General features: G+C 36.3%; 1 protein-coding gene across 1 annotated transcript in view; it reads right to left on the bottom strand.

Moving 5' to 3' along the window:
• Positions 1–22,270, bottom strand: part of ABCB5 (ATP binding cassette subfamily B member 5) — a 118,047-nt gene that overhangs the window by 9,942 nt on the left and 85,835 nt on the right. The window contains exons 20-24 of the mRNA XM_044244552.1: positions 18,814–19,017; positions 15,541–15,641; positions 14,523–14,663; positions 5,871–6,027; positions 2,758–2,955 (exon numbers count right to left, since the gene is read on the bottom strand). Coding sequence (XP_044100487.1) covers positions 2,758–2,955; positions 5,871–6,027; positions 14,523–14,663; positions 15,541–15,641; positions 18,814–19,017 — 801 coding nt within the window. The remainder of the gene's footprint in view (positions 1–2,757; positions 2,956–5,870; positions 6,028–14,522; positions 14,664–15,540; positions 15,642–18,813; positions 19,018–22,270) is intronic.

Genomic DNA, 22,270 nt, shown 5'->3' with positions numbered 1-22,270 from the left:
TTATTCCAACTGTAGTAGGACATCATTGGAGGGTTTCAAGTAAGGGATGTGCTATATTATGTGTAAATAGATGACTGTTACCTAATTTTGGACTGTTAACTCATTGTTATCACTGGTAACAAGGGAACCATTCTGAATCATTTTATTTTGCAAAGAGTCATTGAGAATCTGTGATGGGAAAAAAAAAGTTACCTATAAATTGCAGAAGGAGGACTAATATGACAGTCTTTGACTTTTAGGGGCTTAGGACTTTTTATAGGGAGGAGGAGGCAGAATAGGAAATTGTGTGTGTGTGTGTGTGTGTGTGTGTGTATGTGTGTGTGTGATCTAGTGGTGGTTGGGGGGAGAGGATAATTGAAAAATACAAGGAAGAGTAAGAAAGGTGCCAGGTGAGGAAAAGTCATTGGAATTCTAAGGAGAGAGAATTTGCTTTTTTTTTTTTTTTTGAGATCAGGATGCAGGACTTAATGGAGCTGATTTAATAAGCTCTAACCATGCATAAAATTTTTGAGAGTTGGTGGGTGGAGAAGGCCTGTGGGAATAGTAGGAAGCCTGAATCAGGGTGGCATAGGAAACTTATCTCTGTCTTAAACCAAGAGAATAAAGAAAGATTCTAGATATAGATATTAGACCCCTCCTTCAACACCTGTATTCTAAAAGAATTCCATGTCTTGTAAGATCAAAATTTCTTTCTTTTTTAAAATTTTGAATTTGTAGACTTTTCATTTTTTTTCAATTTTAGAAAAAAAATTGAGTGTAGTTGACACACAATGTTACATTAGTTTCAGGTGTACAATATAGTGATTTCAGCTTCTCTATACATTATGCTCTGCTCACCACAAGTGTGGCTACCATCTGTCACCATTCAAGTCTAGTACAATATTACTGGCCATATTTCCTATGTTGTGCTCTTTATTCTTGTGACTCATTCATTCCATAACTAGAAGTTTCTATCTCCCACTTACCCCCTTCATTCATTCTGTCCATTCCCCCCCTTCCTTCTGGCTACTATCAGTTTGTTCCTCCGTGTTTATAGGTCTAATCCTGCTAGTTTATTTGATTATTCATTTGTTTTATTTTTTAGATTCTAAATATGGGTGAACTCATATGTGTTTGTCTTTCTCAGTCTGACTTATTTCCCTTGGCATAATATGCTTTAGGTCCATCCATGTTGTCACAAATGGCAAGATCTCATCCTTTTTTATGGCTGAGTAATATTCCATTACAGATATATACACCACATCCTCCTTATCCATTTGTCTATCAATGGATACTTAGTTTGCTTCCATATCTTGGTATTATAAATAATGCTGCAATAAACATAGTGGCACACATATATTTTCAAATTAGTGTTTTCATTTTCTTTGGATAAATATCCAGCAGTTTAATTTTTTGGATCATGTGGTATTTCTATTTATAATTATTTGAAGAAACTCCGTATTCTTTTCCACAGTGGTTGCACCAATTTATATCCCTACCAACAATGCATGAGGGTTCGTTATTCTCCACATCCTTGCCAACATTTGTTATTTCTTGTCTTTTCAATTCTAGTCATTCTGACAGGTTTAAGGTGATACCTCATTGTGCTTTTGATTTATATTTTCTTATTGGCTAGTGATGTTGAACATCTTTTATGTGTCTCTTGGCCATCTGTATGCCTTCTTTGGAAAAATATCTCTTCAGGTCCTCTGCCCATTTTTAAATTGGATTTTTTTTTCTTTTTGGTATTGAGTTGTAGAAATTCTTTATGTATTTTGGATATTAACCCTTTATTGAAGATACCATTTGCAAATATCTTCTCCCATTCAGTAGACTGCCTTTTTATTTTGTTGATGTTTTCCTTCACTGTGCAGAAGTATAATTTGATGTAGTCTCAATAGTTTATTTTTGCTTTCATTTCCCTTGCCTTAGGAGACATATTTAGAAAAATGTTACTATAGCCAATGTCAGAGAAATTACTGCCTGTGTTCTCTTCTAGGACTGTTGTAGTTTCAGGTCTTATATGTATATATTTAATCTATTTTGAATTATTTTACATATGATATTAGAAAGTGGTACAGTTTCATCCTTCTGCATGTAAATGCCCAATTTTCCTAGCACATTTATTGACTGTCTCTTCCCTATTGTATATTCTTTTCTCTTGTGTCGAAGGTTTGGCTTTATTTCTGGACTCTCTATTATCATCCATTGGTCTGTGTCTATTTTTGTGCCAGTACCATACTGTTTTGATTATTATAACTTTGTAACATAACTTGAAATCTGGAATTGTGAGACCTCCAGCTTTGCTTTTCCTTTATAAGATTGTTTGGGCTATTCTGGGTCTTTTGTGGTTTCATATAAATTTTAAGATTGTTCTAGTTTTGTGAAAAATGCTGTTGGTGTTTTAATAGACTTTGCATTAAATTCTTAGATTGCTTAGCATAACAGATATTTTAGCAATTTTTGGTCTTCCAATCCATGAGATGGAATATCTTTCTATTTGTTTGTGTCGTCTTCAATTTAAGATCAAAATTTCTGCCACCATCATCACTGAAGAATCTTTGAGTCTTTGTATTTTGTATTTAGCTTCAAAGTCCTATCCATCATTTTTGTTATTGGTTTGCTTCCCCACTTAGTTAAGGGAGAGAGTTTTTTTTCCCCCCCTAAACTACTGCACTATTTGCCCTATTCAAACCAGTAAGGATGATTAAGCCCGAGAGAATGTTTAAAAATAGCATCACTAAACCCTAGATAAGCAGTATTTAAAATCAGTCTTACCACTTGTCCTTTCACAGGGTCATAAAATCTCTGCAGAAGCTGGATAGAAGTGCTTTTTCCACAGCCACTGCTCCCAACAAATGCTACTGTCTTCCCTTTCTCAATATTGAGGGATAAGTCACAAAGGATGAGAACATCCTGGCGACATGGATAGAAAAAAGAGACTTCTCGGAACTCTATATTTCCTTCACATATATCCTGGGGAAAAAGTTGGCAGTGTTCAGAACTTAAAAAAAGATTGTAACACATTATAGCACATTGGCCAACTGTTTCCTGAAAATTACGCATGTTTCCATAACCATTTTATTTTAAACAATATTCCTCTCTATAGAGCTGCTAACTGCATAATCATTTCTGTCACCTTTGTTTAGATTTTTATATCTGTACTTCTTGTCATTTCTGGACCTGAGTTCTAAAAAGCACTGGTTTCCTTCAGTTTCACTACATAGACATTGTCTAATCTGCAGACTAGCTGTTTGACCAAATGTTTTACATAACTGTATATATATCTTTAAAATTTTAGTTTGTTTTACAGAACTTTATTGCTTAATTCAGAATAGCTGGGATCCTCATAAACTATATGTATAAATGTTAATTTTGTAAGTTGGACATGGTTTTAGAGTTAATATACATTGTGTTTTGAATTTGGGCTTATCTTTGTTTTCAATTTATCATTATTTGGCAGTGATGCCTAAACGTTAATTTTTCTCTCTATGCTTTAATTTCTTTTTGTGTAAGTATTTGTAAACCAATATGTATATAAACCAGAGATGCTTATGAAAGACATCCCAGAACTATTACTAAATGATTAACTTTCCCTGTATAGATTAGGCTCTAAGATTTTGGGGTTCTTTTGATCTTCATGTTTATCTGCCCTCATTTGGTTGAATTTTAAATAGTCAGATTTAATAGTCACGGTCAGCATCTTCTGAACCCAGCATACAGGTAGAAGGCAGGGGTAGGTGGAGGACAAGAGCATCAAAAAATGTTTGATAATGATACTCTGTTGTCAAAAGAAAGAAATGTTAGGATATATGCCATAACATTTTGGCTACAGTAGCTTATTTTTAGCTTATTCAGTGCTTTCTGCTTTTCCCCAAAATGAGTATTATTTATGCATCAATGTCTAACAAAATCAACCTGGAAACTATAGTGCATTATTTTTGTGTATGCTCTGTGCCTTTGGAAAAGGCATAGAGAGATTTTACAGTAGTAGACTTTAATACACTTTAAAATTTATTCTTACTATTTTAAACATTTTTAAAAAAGATTATTTATTTGAGAGAGAAAAAGAGAGCATGAGCAGAGGGAGGGGGGAGAGGGAAAAGGAGAAAAAGACCCACCACTGAGCAGGGAGCCTGACTTGGGGCTCAATCCCAGGACCCCAAGATCACAACCTGAGCTGAAGGCAGACACTTAACTAAGCCACGCAGGCACCCTTATTTTAAACATTTATTATGGAAAATTTCAACCATCTGCAAAAGTAAATAGAAAAATGTATTGATTACCTTCATATATTTTGTTTTCCCAGTTTTTAATTTTTAAAAGCACAGGGAATGATATTTAGAAATATTTGTATATTAAATAAAATGAGTAAATAAATTAATTTTACAGTTTTGGTAAGAAACATTTCCAATATTCCATGCCTTGTAATGTAATTCAATGAAGACATTTATCTGTGAGATACTCAATCCCTTTACTATAATGCTCTGAAAGAAACGAGTTGCAATGTTATTATAGATCTAAATCTCAAGATTAAAAAAAAAGTTTTCTATGTCCTTTACTTTCTAAAAGACAAATATGAAATCTTATTTTGACTATGATGCACCTTTGAGCATTGTATTTTGAGAATGTCAAGATCTGAGGCACCTGGGTGGCTCAGTGGGTTAAGCCACTGCCTTTGGCTCAGTTCATGATCCCAGGGTCCTGGGATCGAGCCCTGCATCGCACTCTCTGCTCGGCAGGGAGCTTGTTTCCCTTCCTCTCTCTCTGCCTGCCTCTCTGCCTACTTGTGATCTCTGTCTGTCAAATAAATAAATCTTTAGAAAAAAAAAGAGAGAGAATGTCAAGATCTTTTCAAAATCTGTAACTAAGGACTGGCATTCTTTTTAATAATTAGTAGCTTTAGAGATAATGTACTATTTTAGCTACCATACATATAAATCTACTGTTAAAATTTTAACAGGGAATTTATTTATTTATTTATTTATTAATTATTATTTTTAAAGATTTTATTTATTTATTTATTTGACAAAGAGAGAGAGAGAGATCACAAGTAGACAGAGAGGCATGCAGAGAGAGGATGGAAGCAGGCTCCCCCCAGAGTGGAGAGCCTGACGGGGGGCTCGATCCCAGGACCTTGAGATTATGACCTGAGCCGAAGACAGAGGCTTAACCCACTGAGCCACCCAGATGCCCCAAGAGGGAAATAATTTTAAATGAAAAATTTCTTTTAACTATATACCTAATGGCTATTCTTCCTTTTAAATTTAAATGGTTTAGAAAAGTTTTAAAATTGGATATATATTTAATGCATAAGATACTATTAAGATGCTTGTTTTGAAATTACACAATCTCACTATTATTTCTCTCTTAATATTCATGGTCTTTTAGAGTTAGTGGTTAAATATGTGTGTCTATGTATGTGTGAATTTAATAAATATAGTACCTTTTTTCCCCCTCCTCTGATTGCAGATATATTTTCCATAAAATATGGTATCTGAAACAGCAGGCATTATTCATTTTGTATAAATTATCAAAGGAAAAAAAAGAATTAATGCCAATGCAAATCCTCATCCAAGACAATATTTTCGGCTGTCTCAATAAAATTAAATATATAAATAAATTCTTTGTTCAAGAACATTTTTAAGGCATCAGGCCAATAAACTAGAAGTATATTTTTTAATATAAAATATGTGTATGTTTTAGTAGCAGAGGTGAAAAGACCCCTTTCTCCCTTTGTAGCCATAACAGTTATTTTATACAAGTTTTTAATTCTTTAGAGCACTATCTTTTGCAAAGTTATCAAATAATGCCTTCATTTAAGTCTCTATATAAGAGTATTCATATGTATAATTAATAATGTGGACATTTAAAATCATAGTTGTGCTTACTGGTTTTTTCCCTTCTTGACTATAGCTGTCTATAGTTGGTTTCTTTTCCAGCAAAGCAAACAGATGTGCAGCCCCAGATTTGGCTCTCGAATATTCAGGTGCCAAAACAAGTGTTTCTCCAATGGCCATAGCTCCATATGCAATTGCAGTAAAAATTCTATCAAAAGATAAAGGATTTGAATCTTAGGTTCATTTCCAAACAATAGAACTCTAAAAAAGTAAAGGAAAAAGCAGGCACAGGAATATAAATAAACTTTTGGTCTAGACAACACCACTAATGTTGAAGTCCCAACAGTGATATCTCTTTTGTTTGTTTGTTTGTAATTAATTAATTAATTTTAGAAAGAGAGAGAGCGCGCACAAACAAGGGAAGGGGCAGAGGGAGAGAGAGAGGGAGAGAAATCTCAAGCTGATTCCCCAGTGGGTGCAGCGTCTGACCTGGGGCTCGATGCCATGACCCTGAAATCATGACTGGAACCAAAACCAAGAGTTGGATACTTAACTGAGCCACCCAGGTGCCCCAGTGATACCTCTTTTATAATTTTCTGCCACACAGTGATCACCCCTAGCATTGTATACCAAAATAACCTTTGGAGCTCAGGTAATCTTAAAAGTTCCTCTTCCAATTAGAGACAAAGATCAAAGGCCCTAAACTAGTGAATATAAAACGTAACCACCTTGATATAAGGCTCACTTGCTTGGAGATTTGACAGAGAATTCAACGACCATAGGAAGGGTAAGATCTGAACTTACGCAGGAAATATGAATAGGTATCCCCCCCTCTTTTTTGCATATAATGTAATTAGAACAGACAACTGATGCCAGATGATTGTTTATGTGCCTGAAGTGCTACATGATTTAAAGAGAGAGCAAAACATGGAGATTATATTTTGTTAAGGTCCTTGAAACAAAATCTGACTAAAATATACCTTAACAAGCCTGGAAGAAGAGCTTTGCTCTTTTAGGTTTGCTATACAGATTATGCTCTCACTTTCAAAACATGTTTTAATTACAAAATAGTAAGTATGCAAATGATATCTGAAAGCACACCGAATATGCACAGATATGTGGCATATCATGTGGCCATGGTCAAATATTTTTCTCTCATTTTCATTTTAGCCATGGAAACATTTTAATAGAATAAAATATAATATATCTCCATAGCAGAACTAAAAGTATAATTCAGCTAAGACTAGACAAGTTCCAGTGGCAATATTTGTTTATTTATTATTGAAGTATAGCTAACATGCAATATTATATTAGTTTTAGGGATATAGCATAGTGATTCAACATTTTTTATACATTATAAAAGAATCACCACAGTAAATCTAGTTCCATCTGTCACCATATAAAGATGCTGTAATATTACTGACTATATTCCCTGTGCTGTACTTTATATCCCCATGGCTTACTTACTTTATAACCAACAGTTTGTATCTCATAGTCCTTTTTACCTATTTTGCCCATCCCCCTACCACTTTCCCCTTACTAACCAGTAAAAGGCTATCACAGAACCCAGTTGTTTGTTTGCCATGCTGGATCACAGCAAGGTAAACATGTTCTGGTCTCCTTGTGAGTTTCTCTGGAGATGGAACCTACCAATGGGTGGATGTTGATGCAATCTCTTCAGTGACCTAAACCTCAGATCCTGAATTGTTGTCTTTTCAAAGGTCAAGCACAGTATAAAATATAAAAACCAGTTTACTTGTATGTCTGATGCTTTTTGTAGCCATTAGTTCTGTGATATCAAGACATTTTTATTACTAATGTTTATGGAAATAGTTTAAAGCCCAAAATGCCGTTCAAAATACTCAATATCCAGTTATAAATATTAGAAGTGATTATTGAGTTTAGTAACACATCAGAGGTTTTTTTTTCTTTAATATGAGTTAAAATCTAATTGAATTAGACTTAAGTCTGATCCAAGAGTCAGCAAGTGAGATGGGAAGATCATTATGAGTCTGGAGACCTGGATTCTGGTCTCACAAAGATAGAGGCTTCTCAGAACAACAGAAAAAATACCTTCCTCCTCTGATTTCAGACATTACAAAATATCTACCTGTCCTAAATTTCCACCACAAAATTCATTTTGAATATTAAGGATAAATATACAGAGGACAATGTCTTTGTTAGGTCCCTCTCTTTTTAAAATAAGAGATTTTATTTATTTATTTATTTCAGAGAGAGATAGAGAGAGAGAGATGGCAGAGGGAGGAGAAGAGGGAGAGGGAGAGAGAGAATCCCAAGCCTACTCTGTGCTCAACCTGGAGCCCAATGTAGACCTCGGTCCCAGGACCCTGAGATCATGACCTAAGCTGAAATCAGAAGTTGGGTGCTCACCCGATGAGCCACCCCGGGTGCCCCTCTTAAAATATTCTTCTCTTAAAATGGAAGTTTACTGAGATGGGGAGACGTGCCTTACACGGAGAACTTGTATCTGTGAGAGATAAATGACTTTAAGGATGCACATTAGAGGAAGGAAAGTTTCGGTAGAGGAGGGAGAGTATTAGCTAAAAGCTCAGTGCTGTCTTTATTGTGTACATGTTGAGGGGAGGGTAAGTCCAAAGGGGGATTGATACTAATGAGGATTATACCGAGGAACCTAATTTTGTGGAAAGGGAACTATCTGGGGGTTGGGTCAGGGACATTAATCTCATATATATATATATATATTTTTTTTTTTTTTTCCCAGGTGGGTTCTGTATAAACATAGGCTGATACTGGTCTGTTACAGAATGTGCCCTAGCTGGTTCTGGCCCAATTACCTAAAATGAACTGAACTGCAGTTACTCTTTACTCAAAACCTATTTATTGTACAACAAATAGTACTGCAGCTTTGTGGGTTGGCCAGGGTTGAGGGAGAATACTGGGCAGGAAGAGGTCTGGAAAGGATTTTCAGGTGCTGGGCTTTGATCTCCTTAGTTTTATGGGTTCTCTGTAGGTTCATGGGGCCATTGTCATTGGATCCTCACTACAATAATTCTTTCAAGGATGTCCAAGCAATGGGAGAAAATCCTCTTACCCTTCACTGCTGCTGAAATCGAATTGGAATTTTACAAATATTCTCTGTCTAGGAACAACACAAAAAAGTACAGAAATGAACGATCCTAGTTTTAACACAACTGATCCAAATAGGAATAGCCTGCATAGTTATTGGTTCACGTCTATTTGTCTTCCCTTAATCTTGCTTCCGTACTCAGTTTGTATACCTTTGGTGACTTACTCTAAGAGTAAGTATACTGGGGGGTTCAGAGCTCTGAAGCCAGACCACTGGGACTACATCCAAACTCCACTGTTTATTTACTAGCTGTGTGACCTTGGGCATGTTCTGTGCTTCTGTTTCCTTACTGGCAAACAGGAGATAAATAGGACTATCTATATCTTACAGACTGTTGTGAGAATTAAATATATTAATAATATAAAGGGCTTAGTACAGTGCTCAACAAATGTTTAAGTTATTATTATTACTCTTATGGAACTGAAAGTTAATGAGACACTTTCTGTTGGCAAATAAGCTCTCACACTTCTATAGAGATACATCAGCACACCAGGTCAGATCCCAACTTCTGAAGCCCACACTCAATAAGTTTCTTCTTTTTGACTAGAAAGCAGAGTAGTTTTCCTCACAGAGGTGGCCATTATAACTGTACCCATACTCATACTCATACTCTTTTCCCCTAGAAAAGAGTGTTCCCCATAGAACACTCCAAAGATTCTTTTCTTCCCACCCTAAATCCTTTCCTCAACACATGGAAGACAGAAAATATACAACTTATATTTATTTGGTACTTTGGGCTTTAGAGAATGTTTTCATATATATGAAACCACTTGATCATCTAGGAGATAAGTAAGGCAGGAACTCTTATCCCTTCTTAATACAGCTTAGGGAAATTAAGCATTTGTTCAGGATCACACAGTTATAAACCTGCAGGACTGGGACCTGAACCTGTTATTCACTGTACTTTCCTTACATGGTGTTCCTTCCAGTGGAAAGCTGGCCTGGACAATCTCCCCCTGCATGTCGGGGCTTGTTACCACTTTGTTTTCCATTTTTAGAATCTTCATAGAGCCCTAGATAATCAAATCCACCTTGTTTTTCTTCTTTAGATCCCTTCAGTGGTTGATCATTTATCTATTTTCCTTATCTTGTCTCTTCTCTTCTGGATAATCCTTGAGGTAGAGCTGGGCACAAATTGGGTGGCTGCCATGGCAGTGAACACTGAAAGAAGACTTTCCTGTTTTCCTTGTTTGGGCTAGTTAAGGCTTCTCTCCTAATTATAATGATGACACCCACAGTTCTTTCATGGCTGCTTGGCCTACCAGAGCAAAAGATGGTGGTGGAGGCCTAGCTTGTCTCCTTCTATCCCTTAGTACTTCAAGGCATCAACCAACTATTAATATTCATTGAAAACCCACTTATGTTGAATATTATATGGCCAATAACCCCATTTAATATTCAAAGTCCAAAGGATTTCTTGTCAAGAACTTTATTTTGATTTTTGGAGGACTAGGCCACAACACATGAAACGTGTGGTTCTGTCTCTCAGCAAGTTTTCATTATTACTGTACTGAGGGTTGCCATGCCTGATTCTTTCTTACCTATCTGCCTCCTGCTAATGTATATAGCAAAGAAGGAAGAAACAGATAGAGGGAAGTTCTGAAGTGGAGGTATGGAAAGTTGCAAAAACCTCTGCTTGGACGCTAGTGGTTTCTGACCTGAATTGCAAAAGGCAAGTCAGCTGGAAAGTAACCTAAAGGTGCTAATGGAAAATCAGACAGGAGAAAATAAACTTATTTTGTATTTTTCAAAGTCTGTACATTTATAGTATACACTGAAATGTTGCCAGGGCTAATAGAGGCAGAGGGGGAGAATTTTACAACATACAGGTATGTGAAAACTTAAAAGAAGAGAACTTCGGGGCATCTGGGTAGCTCAGTGGGTTAAAGCCTCTGCCTTCGGCTCAGGTCACTATCCCAGGGTCCTGGGATCCAGCCCCTAGTCGGGCTCTCTGCTCAGGGAGCCTGCTTCCCCCTCTCTCTCTGCCTGACTCTCTGCCTACTTGTGATCTCTCTCTGTCAAATAAATAAATAAAATCTTAAAAAAAAAATTAAAAAAAAGAAGAGATTTTCTAAATGCCTGCCCAGTACAGCAAGCCAGCAGAATGAAATGTTATCACCTTTTGAAATGCTTTATCTCAGAGAAACTCCTATAGTAACAGAGATGAGTAAAGACAGCTTCTACCAATATATGTTGCCTTTTTTTTTTAAGAGGAAAAAAGCTAAGGCTGATAATAGCCTTGCTGATAAACTGATATTATGAGCACATCAAAGGATTCTGCTGTTAAAATTGTGCATTTTCCTTTTCCAAAGCACACTGTCATTTCTGACAGAGACAGCCTACCCATTCCTATAGCTATGAATCACGAAAATACATTCATATTTTTTTGGCTGAATAAAACACCTTTATTTTTTAAACAATAAATTAAAATATGGCTTTGCCAATTTTTATATAATTCTGGGAAAGTTTCTGGTAGTGGCCAAAAGAAAACCCTACGGTTTCAAGCGGGTATGGAGAGCAGCCTGGCATTTAGTTCCTATGCTCATATTTCTTAAAGTGTGATCCTCAGATTCTATGTCTCAGAATAATCTGGAGGTTTGTTAAAATGTAGATTCCTGGCCCTATAGCAAATCTACAAATGTCTGGGTTAAGTTTGTGAGGTGAGACCTGGGTATTTGCACATTTAACCAGCTCTTTGATTGTTGAATTGGGAAACTACTGATTAGAGAACAGCACAAAATTCTTTTTACCTAGAGAGGGTTCTAATAGAAGGAAGTTGTCTTTGTAAACATCTTCCATTTGGCTAGTTGATTAGATAGAAAGCTGTCTATCACCCTAAATTCTGGAAGGCACCAAGTCTACTAGGCCAGGTATAATTGAGTGTGTCTAAAGGACAAATATAAAACATTCATAGTAGTTGGAGACTACAGTGAGCCTCTAGCTCAGACAGCTCCCTATTTCTTCCTTTCCTCAGGGTACTGGGAAATACCAATGTGATATTGTTCATTAACCATTTAACCTTTGCCCTTATATTTATTAATAGTCCTACATATATTTTGACAGCTAAAATGCTTATGTCTTCAGAAATAACTCTTTTTAATGAATTTAATGAAAAGAGATTCAGGAGGTATGGTAAGTTAGTAGGAAGAGTTTTTGTATTGGGGCCTTTTGATTCCCCTATATTTTAGGGTCATAAAATAACATTAGGCAAGTTACTTGTTTCATTTATGTTAAGATGATTCTTAGCATAAATGAATCAGCCCAGCTCTGATGTTGGAAAACTAAGAAAGAATTGAAAAAAAAATTTACAGAAGGTCTATGATGTTTTCTATAGAATAAATAATCATAATCATAATGACAATAATAATAAAAAAAGTCTGCTAACAAAGTGTCTGGCATCTTGAATTGTGACTGTGGGCAAGTTAGGTAACTTGAGTCTCAAATTTTTTTTATTTTTGTTTTTAAGGTTTTATTTAAGTAATCTCTACACCCAACATGGTGCTCAAACTCATGATCCTAAGATCAAGAGTTGCATGCTCTTCCTTTTTTTTTTTTTAAAGGCAGAGATCACAAGTAGGCGGAGAGGCAGGTGGGGTGGGCAGGGAAGCAGGCTCTCCAGATAGACTCTTGCTGAGTGCAGAGCCCCTCATGATGCGGGGTTCCATCTCAAGAGCCATGAGATCAGGACCTGAGCTGAAACCAAGTCAGATGTTTAACTGACTGAGCCACTGAGGTGCCCCATAAAGGTTTTTAAGTACGGTGAGAACTTATAAAATCATTAGACATCCTACATTAGTATAAATATATTTAATTGGCTAGCCTTCAACTAATACTAAAGACTAGTAACCCTGAAGAAATGAGACCCTAGAGTTTTAAAGATGGCTGCAGAAGGTTCAGAGCAAAATGAGGAAAATATGTTCTGAGTCAAACATTTGGCTTGCAAACAAACTTTTGGAATACAGTCAACTTTTAAGCTTGTGATTGCCTGTATCACATTAGAACCAAGGGAAAAAGTTGCTACTTTAGTGCAGGCTGGTGAGCTGAATAAATTACTATAAGTGATTCTACATTTGGCTTCTTGTTAATCTAAGTAGATTAGTTCGTGTAATCAGAATGAAGCTCAGGACTACATGTCTTACTGTGGTTTATGTATTCATACAGGCAATACTGCACAATGTGTTAAAGTGTAGGAAAACATAGAACAAGGAGCCTACAATTTCCGTTGAAATTTCAAATACAGATATTCCATTTTAGAAGGAAATCTGCTTCTAGGAAACTGCTAAGGGGACTTATAGTCAGATAAGATTCAGGAATACTGGGTTGGTGAACTGTGGACTATTTTCTTCTGAGTGCCTAGCAAAAAAATTTCCCCCAGGAAGTTAATATTTGATAAATAAATAAATAATCACATGAATAGAAGCCAAAAATTATTGCAAGTTATTCTGAAATTAGTTGGCTTCAAATGACTTTTTTAAAAAAATATTTTATGTATTTCTCTCAGAGAGAGCGAGTTAGCATGAGTGGGGAAGAGGGGTGGAGGGTGAAGTAGAAGTAGACTCCCTGCTGAACAGAACTTTCCCAGGCCCCAGGATCATGACCTGAGCCAAAGGCAGATGCTCAACTGACTGAGCCATCCAGGTGTCCCGGCTTCAAATGACTTTTTGTCATTTCCTCAAACTGAAGATATCCTCAAAGTACAACTGTGTGCCATCACTGAGGAATTCAAAAGAATGTGCCTGAGTCTTGGGAAGCAAACCCCAAAGGCGAATTCCCAACATATTTTGCCAAATGACAGCATGTTTGGAATAGGTGTAATCTCCCAAGTCAGTATTCTGAAGAGGCTGCTCCTTGCTTTGATGTGTATGTTTTAGTGGGCTTGTAAAAAAAAAAAACAAACATAGCATTACTTCTGGAGTCAAATATTGTATAGATTTCTATAGCTCTAAATATTTAGCAGTGACATTTATGATACAGATTAGCAACGTTCTGTCATCTTAGAAGTTCAGAATTAACACTCAAAATTAGTTTTTCTAATTTCAGAAGTTCAAGTTAGGTGTTCCTAGAAAGTAAAGCAACTTTCTACTATGCTCAAACTAATGCCTTAAGAAGAAACATCCTCTTTGGGATGCCATGACCAATTCCAAATGTGACTTTTCTAAAGGGAAGTACTCATTTGTATGTGTTTCTTCTGAAGCAATTTGCTTAGCAAAGAACTCAACCTCACAAATGTATAGTCTTATATGATAATGCCATCTCCCCCCCTCCCCGGGGAGTTCCATGAAGTCTTACAAATTCTTGCAGGAATGGATGACAATAAGGCATATTTTACCCCTACATTCCCACATTCTAGAAAACTGAAGTAGGGAGAAATTCATTTGCGAGTTTAACTCAGACTACTGATACTATATCAGTATCAGTTTACCAGGTAGATGGCACTTAAAGATATTAAATACAAAATAATATTTAAAAACTTTCTCGGCATGTATTTCCCACATTATGTGATTTAAATGATCAATGAAGTATAAAGTAGGAATCTTTCTGGTTAATTTAAGTACATAACTCATTTACAGGATTTAAATATTTGTACAACTTACACGAACATGCCCTCTGGGGTCACTCGTCCAGCTTGAATTAAATAGCCTCCAAATCGAAAACCCACTGCATATGTGAAATATACAAAAGCATGGCTGAATGCATAACAGATTCCAAAGATCTGTGCTTTCTTCAAGGTATTTCTGAAATGCACAAAATTTACTAAGTAATGAGGCACAAGGTATATAGCAAGTTTATTTAAATAAATGTAGAGTAATGAATACAGAAGATGAGACATATCATTTAAGGGATATACATTCTTCTAAGAAAAAAAGAGAAAGTGAGTGTTTTAAAATGAGAATTATTATAGAGAAAACAGATACTATGATGATTCTCTCTATAGTTCTATACTCTATAGTTCATTGCAACAAAATTTCCTCTGTGTACGAATGGACAAGGTCTGTGAAAGAACACCTAATGAAAGAGTTGAAGAGATTTGGTTTTGAAGTATTTAGAAATATTGTCTATTGTAACATTTCACTAGCACAATAAGTAGTGGAAATTAAAGGGTGGTACCAACCACAGGCATGAAAAGAGTACAAAGCTATCTCTCTGATAAAGTAATGCAAATAGTATCACTAAGTAAATGTGATAAGGAGGACTGGTTTAAAATTAAAAGGAGTAATCACACTTGTCATATATACATTTATCTTAAAATGTGAACCATTTTAGCTATTCAATATAAAGGGCTAAGCAATCTTATTTTCTTTCTTGAATATGTTATATCCTCAATTTGGTTTCAGGAAAATAATAAAAATGTGCATAGTTAGTAGTAGTTCATACTACTAACTATAGTTAGTAGCAACATGGGAGGACTAAAATAGTCTACCTGTGCTTGTTCTCAATTGCTTTTTCTAGTCTCCTCTTGATGAAGTCATATGAGAAATGATGATATACCATTATTAGGAAAGATTCCAGAGCAAATAAATTGGCAGGCAAACCACTGTAGTCATCCAGGAAGACTGCCTTTACAGGGACAGCTAAAGTTAGTTAATGAAGTCAGTATGAATCTACAATCACCTGTGTTGGATCTGAAGCGTCTCCTCATATGCTTGCTCAAAGGCTTTTTCTCTTGTTAATGACACTATAGTCCGAATATTTTCCACGGCTTCAGTTGCTATCTTATAAAATAGGACAGTAAAAGAAAGAAATAAAATTAGTAATGGTTAAACCTGGTTGTGAATTCCAGTCATTTATACAGGGGGCATATTAAGTATAGCATTAAGTCAATAAGTTTTCTTAGCTTCTTTTTTTCTTTCCCAAAAACAAGATAGGAAAATAACATTTTAGGATAATAGGCTCAAGAAAAATTTATTTTGAAAAGATTTAGTCCACAGATCTAAATTCAGTCCCCTTGGAATCTTCACTGAATTTCTATTTAAACTGGTTCTGTAGGCAGAGAGATCAAACATTAGCATTATGTTCATATGTAATTATGCAAAGAAAGTACGAGATAATTCAAGAAGACAGTAGACAGAATCAAATAAATAATTGCACAAAAATACAAAGAGCAACCAAAAAACCTCAGGAACACTGCAGTAAAGTAATATGGGTAAGGCTATTAAATGCTATATAAGTCATTTCTCATTTTGATGTCTGTGAACTTAAAAAGATATTTAATTTAGGGTCACCTTGGTGGCTCAGTGGATTAAAGCCTCTGCCTTTGGCTCAGATCATGATCCCAGGGTCCTGGGATGGAGCCCCGTGTCCGGCTCTCTGCTCTGCAGGGAGCCTGCTTCCCCCTCTCTATTTGCCTCTCTGCCTACTTGTGATCTCTGTCAAATAAATAAATAAAATCTTAAAAAAAAAAAAGATACTTAATTTAAATATAATTAATGCCTTTCTTTCTTCCTTCCCTTCTTTCTTTTTCTCTCTCTCTCTCTCCTTCCTTCCTTCCTCTTCTTTTCTTTCTTTCTGAGACAGAGAGAGAGCACGCACGAGCGGAGGGAAGGGCCAAGGGAGAGGGGGAGAGAGCAGATTCAAGCAGACTCTCTGCTGAGTGTCGAGCCTGACTTGGGCCTCAATCCTGGGACCCTAAGATCATGAGCTGAGCTGAAATAAAGAGTCGGCCACTTAACCGACTGAGCCACCCAGGTGCCCTAATGCTTTTCCATATTTCTATAATATTTGAAAAGAAGGAATAATTACATGAGAAATGGAGGAAACGTTTGGCTTAGAATAACTTGTTGGACATGAGAACACATGTTGACTTGAAAGAGAAATTTCCTGCTTTCGCATTCTATTTCCATAGTGGCAGTGTAGACTGTGGGACAGAGGAAGACCTAGGTGGTCACCCAGTGTTATTTAAAGAATAACTTGGGTTACAGGAAAGAACCAGATTTCTGGATGGTGTGCAAGGCACCTGGATTCTGCTCTCAATTTTGACTGTGAGTTGTTCTAAATTCTCATTAATTTTAGAGTAAGCTCAAAGTAACCACCATTTGTAACATACACTGTAGTATGCAAGAAAAATGGGTAAAAATGCTAAAACCCTGAGAGAGAAAATGAGCAAAAAATCTTTGTGATCATTTTTCACAATGGAGAAAGGACTAATATCATTATAGAATCTTAGAAAATAGTCTTCTGTAAAAAACCAAAAAACTAATACAGTTATTTTAAGTATGAAAAGTAAAACAGTTGATGATTTGTCCAAATCTACACATGCAACCGAAGAAGGACCAGTATGTTTTATTGGTCCCTATTCTAAGCTTTGGTGTTTGGTAAGTATATTAAAAGCTACTGAGAAAGAGACATTGTTTGATTACAGTTACTGACTGTATAGTCTGGGGTTATTCAAATAATCTAAAAAGGAAAAACTGAAGGACACATATAAAGGTTAAAGCTCATGATATAAAAATTAAGATGCATAAAATCCAATTAATCATAGCCCCATTAATTTGAAGGTTGTGATAATTTGCACCACAGGGAGGACCAAACAACTTTTCACTGTCTCTGAGGCAAATATATGCTAAACAGTGCAGTCTGTAGTGCCCAAGCAGACATTCCAAGGGTCCTTATCTAGTCCAAGGAAGGTGGAAAGGTCCAAGGGTCACACAAACCAGATTTCAATGAGTCACATGCTTGGCATTCCAATTCCTAACTGTGATAGTCCCTGGATATAGATCAAAACTAGTAAAATCATTTTCAGACTCAGAGTGTGTTCACCCAAGTGATAAAAGTCTTTGAAATTATATCATGAGAGGAACAGCTTAAAGACCTGTGGATGGATGGCTAAGAGAAGACTTGGCATTTACATGATGCAGTTTCCTAAAGGCTGCTAAGGGAAGGGGCTTTGGACCTCTACTGAGATGAAAGCCAAGAACGGTAGGATAGAAGGCCCCCAACAAACAGACAAACAAACAAACAAACACCAGAACCAAAAATTGCCTACCATCCAAAGGCTATTCAAGGGTAGGCAGCCTGAGAAAGTAATGCACTGCTTGCCACTGGAGGAAAAGGTTGGGTAGAAGATGGGACACTTGACAGGGATGTCATACAAGGGATTCCTTTTTTGGATAACTGATTGGATCAAATGACACTTCTTTCAATTCTTATATGTTATGAAACTACAACGCTAATGTCCCCTAAACTTCAAATATAATGATTATTTTTATAAATATGATTGTTCCTGAGAGACATTTTCCCAGTAATTAAAATGTTCATCTTGATCAGTATAAAGATGGTCCTTGTTTCTAAAATCTTATTTTAGACACTATCAGAAACAGAAAATTGCCTTATATTCAGTAACTCTTATTTCCTCTACATTTTGAGAAATAAAAATAACTAAAATTGTTTAAGAAAATTTAATTATTCAACAATCAGAGAATGTGGAATCATGATGTTAGCAATTTCCCTCCTGATAATGGCAATATGGCTGGCATTATTGAGTTCATACTATCTTCTAGACACTATTCTAAATGTCTTGCATATAAGAACGCTAAGTGTTTTGTGTAATACTTAGAAAAATCTGCAAGTGGTATTATTATTATTCCCACCTTACAGAGGAAGAAACTGAAGTCCAGAAAGGTTGACACAACTTGCTCATATCACACATTCATTAGTGATAGAATCTAAAATGTAATTTCGCCAATTTGACTCTAGAGCCTACACTTTAAATCACAAATCCTGTTACACTATAGCCTATTTACACCCCATCCTAAATTAGTCTGGATGCATTTCAATTCATATATACCTCTTTACAGGCACCTAAGAAAGGAAGTGCGCATACTATAAAAATGGCAACTCTTTGTTTTCCTCTCAAAATGTTGTGATGGTAAAAAGTCTTTATTTTACCTTTCCAGCATGCTTAAGTTCTTGCTTATCCTTTTTGGCAAATCCAGTCATAGCTGTGGTTTCAATCATTCCTGTCAGAGCAAGTACTGGAGCAATACTCAAAATCAAGAGGGTCATCTCCCATCCATATATGAAGGAAATGATAACTGACAGTCCCATGTTAGTTGCATTTTGTGTTAAGACACCAACTCTTGAACCTGTTGCCTATAACAAGACATATTTTGGGAAAAAAGTCAATTAATTTTAAATTTACAAGTATTCCTATTATAGTTTCTTACAAAACAAGGCAGGCTTTCTTTTTTAGGATTTATACTTACATTTTTACTTCGAACTTGTACTTAGAAATTAAATAATACCCATACTTAAAAAACTGTCCTCTACTAAGGAGTCATTATGCTTTTTCTATCTTATTTATTTTTTAAAAGATTATTTATTTGACACAGAGAGCGAGCACAGGAAGGCAGAGTGGCAAAGGGATAAGCAAGCTCTCTGCTGAGCAGGAAGCCCGATGCAATGTGGGGCTTGATCCCAGGACTCTGTGATCATGACCTTAGTTGAAGGCAGACACTTACTGGACTGAGCCACCCAGGTGCCCTGCTTTGTCTGTCTATGTTGGATATTGTTCTTTGACATGTCCCTATCATTCTCTGAATATGTTCTTACTTTCTGACACAAAAAGATTCTCCGGGCTCTACTGCTAGAATCTATCATTTCTCCAAGGAGTCCTGGTTCCTTTTGGTGGATAATGTTATTTAAAAGTCAATATATGGTGTTAGTTGTGCTCATTATTAATGGCATATCAGTGGGAAAAACTGGGGAATATGTGTGTGTGTGTGCAGACGCAGACACAAACTGAAATCTGTATTTCTCTATTTATATGAATCATCAATTTACTTCGATACCTCCAATTCCAATCCAGCACCATGAAGTTATTTTCAGCTTTCTTCCTTCTCATATTTGTTATCCCCTTCTGCAACAGTGAGAAACTTGGCTCCCATTTTCTTTGATTTATTTATGTGCTCAAACTCTCTGTGTGTAACCAATCTGATATTATGGCCCCTGCTTCTCCCCTGCATGGATACCTTTCTCCCTCTGCTTTGGCTTGGCTTTCCCACACCAGGCTGCCACCACACATGGATGTGCAACCCACCATATGTGGGCTCCAAAACCCAACATTCCTCTTTCTTCTACACTGATGGAGGGGCCGGCATTCTTAGTCACTATACTGTAGTAGTGCTGAATCAAATGATTTATACTATTCATTAAGGTTTATACTTTGGATATCATTACTTTGTATTCCATTTTCTGCATTTTATTTGGTTTCACTAAGCAAAGATTTAAAGCATCATTATCAAGATTGATTGAAAAGGAGTTGGAAACATGGTATAAGGTAATTATACTTTGAAAAAAATCCCAAATAAGTAGAAATATCTTTATAACTATTTTATGAGAACTATATGTCTTATGAACCAACTTTCAGTGGACACATGATAAGTAATAAACTGAAATGTTAAGTTCCTTTGGTGCTCAGATGAAAAAATGAGACTCCATTTACCTAGAAAAATAGCTATCATCAACAATATCAATTCACATTTTAAAAGATTTATTTTGTTATGATCATGAAAATATGACCATTGGAAAGGTTTAGATAATGTTAAAATTTACATCCTTCCTGACACTCAGATTAGGATTATTCTGTGTATGTAGCTTTGTATCCTGCTTTAATCCTTTCACATTACACTGCAGGCTTTTTCCTGGTGGTTAAATAGTCTTCAAAAAATACTTAGAATTTTTCACTTTTTCCAGTTTTTCACTATTAAAGATAAAGATGTAATGAGCATCTTTGTGCAAAATCTTTATGCTTATCTTTTAATTCCTAATGTTAAATACCTAGACTAGAGTAATATGTTAAAGGGTACATACTCTTACATGCCTGATAGATATTATCAAATTGCTTCTCTAGAAGATTGTATCAGATTTCACTAAAGTACCCTCAAATTAGTATCATCATTAAAATAACAACAGTGGGGAACCTGGGTGGCTCAGTCTGTTCAGTATCTGCCTTTGGTGTAGGTCATGATCCGGGGGTCCTGGGATTAAGTCTTGCCTATCAGGCTTCCTGCTCAATAGGGAGTCCGCTTCTCCCTCTACCCTTCCCCCTCTGCTTGTAATCTCTCTCACACACTCTCTCTCAAATAAATAAGTAAAATTAAAAACAACAACAACAACAACAACAATAAAAAGTCCTGTGTCCCCCGAGGCTCTGCCTTATTCCTAAAATATTTTTCTGGCTTCAGCTTCAAGACTCATTTGGTAATCTGCTATTTCCCTATTTCTCACTATTAAAGAAAATTCCAAAAAAGTAAAAACAAGTAGTAAGAGCAAAACCCAACAAACCATTAAATAATGACAACTAAGACAGGTTAACTATTTTAAGTGTTTAAGGGTATTATAAACTAATTCTAAGACCTGTGAGGCTGAAATAGGAATGTCATTTGCTACTTAATGCTGACTTACACTCTGACTCTTGAGAGCTGAAGGGTGATGCTGAAGAAACACGATATTGTATGTTATGGGATGAATTGTGTCTCTCCCTAACCCCAAATTCATATGTTGTGGTCCTGACTCCCAGCTCCTCAGAATGCCATTATATTTGGAAATGAGGTCTTTAAAGATGTAATTAAGTTAAAATGAGGTCTCTGGTGTGAGCACTACTCCAATGTAACTTATGTCTTTAGGAGGAGGAAGTTTGAAGGCTCACGCATGGGAAAGACCATATGAGGACACAGCGAGAAGATAGCTGTTTATTATTATTATTTTTTTAATTTTTATTTATTTATTTGACAGAGAGAGAGATCACAAGTAGGCAGAGAGAGAGGAGGAAGCAGGCTCCCCACTGAGCAGAGAGCCTGATGTGGGGCTTGATCCCAGGACCCTGAGATCATGACCTGAGCTGAAGGCAGAGGCTTTAGCCCACTGAGCCACCCAGGTACCCCTATTATTATTATTTTTAAAGATCTTATTTATTTATTTATTTGACAGAGGCAACGAGAGAGAAAATATAAGCGGGGGAGTGAGAGAGGGAGAAGTAGGCTAAGTCCCGCCAAGCAGGGAGCCTGATGCAGGGCTTGATCCCAGGACCCTGGGATTATGATCTGAGCCAAAGGCAGATGCTACACAGACTGAGTTGCCCAGGTGCCCTAGAGATAGCTATTTTTAAGTCAAGCATAGAGGACCCCAAATGATACCAATCCTGCTGACACCTTGATCTAGGGATTCTCACAATCAGAACCTTGAGGAAATAAATTACTGTTGTATAAGCCATCCAGTCTGTGATACTTTATTATGGCAGTCCTAGCAAATGAATATACTTACTTGTTCCTCTCTTCCCAACCCCTGCCTTTTGGTGATGGCAGTAGGATAAGAAGAATCTAAATGTATTTTTCCTGTTCTAGGA

The sequence above is a fragment of the Neovison vison genome, chromosome 4 (genome assembly GCF_020171115.1).
Source record: "Neovison vison isolate M4711 chromosome 4, ASM_NN_V1, whole genome shotgun sequence".
Classification (NCBI taxonomy): domain Eukaryota; kingdom Metazoa; phylum Chordata; class Mammalia; order Carnivora; family Mustelidae; genus Neogale; species Neogale vison.
This window is presented reverse-complemented; position numbering and strand designations above follow the sequence as displayed.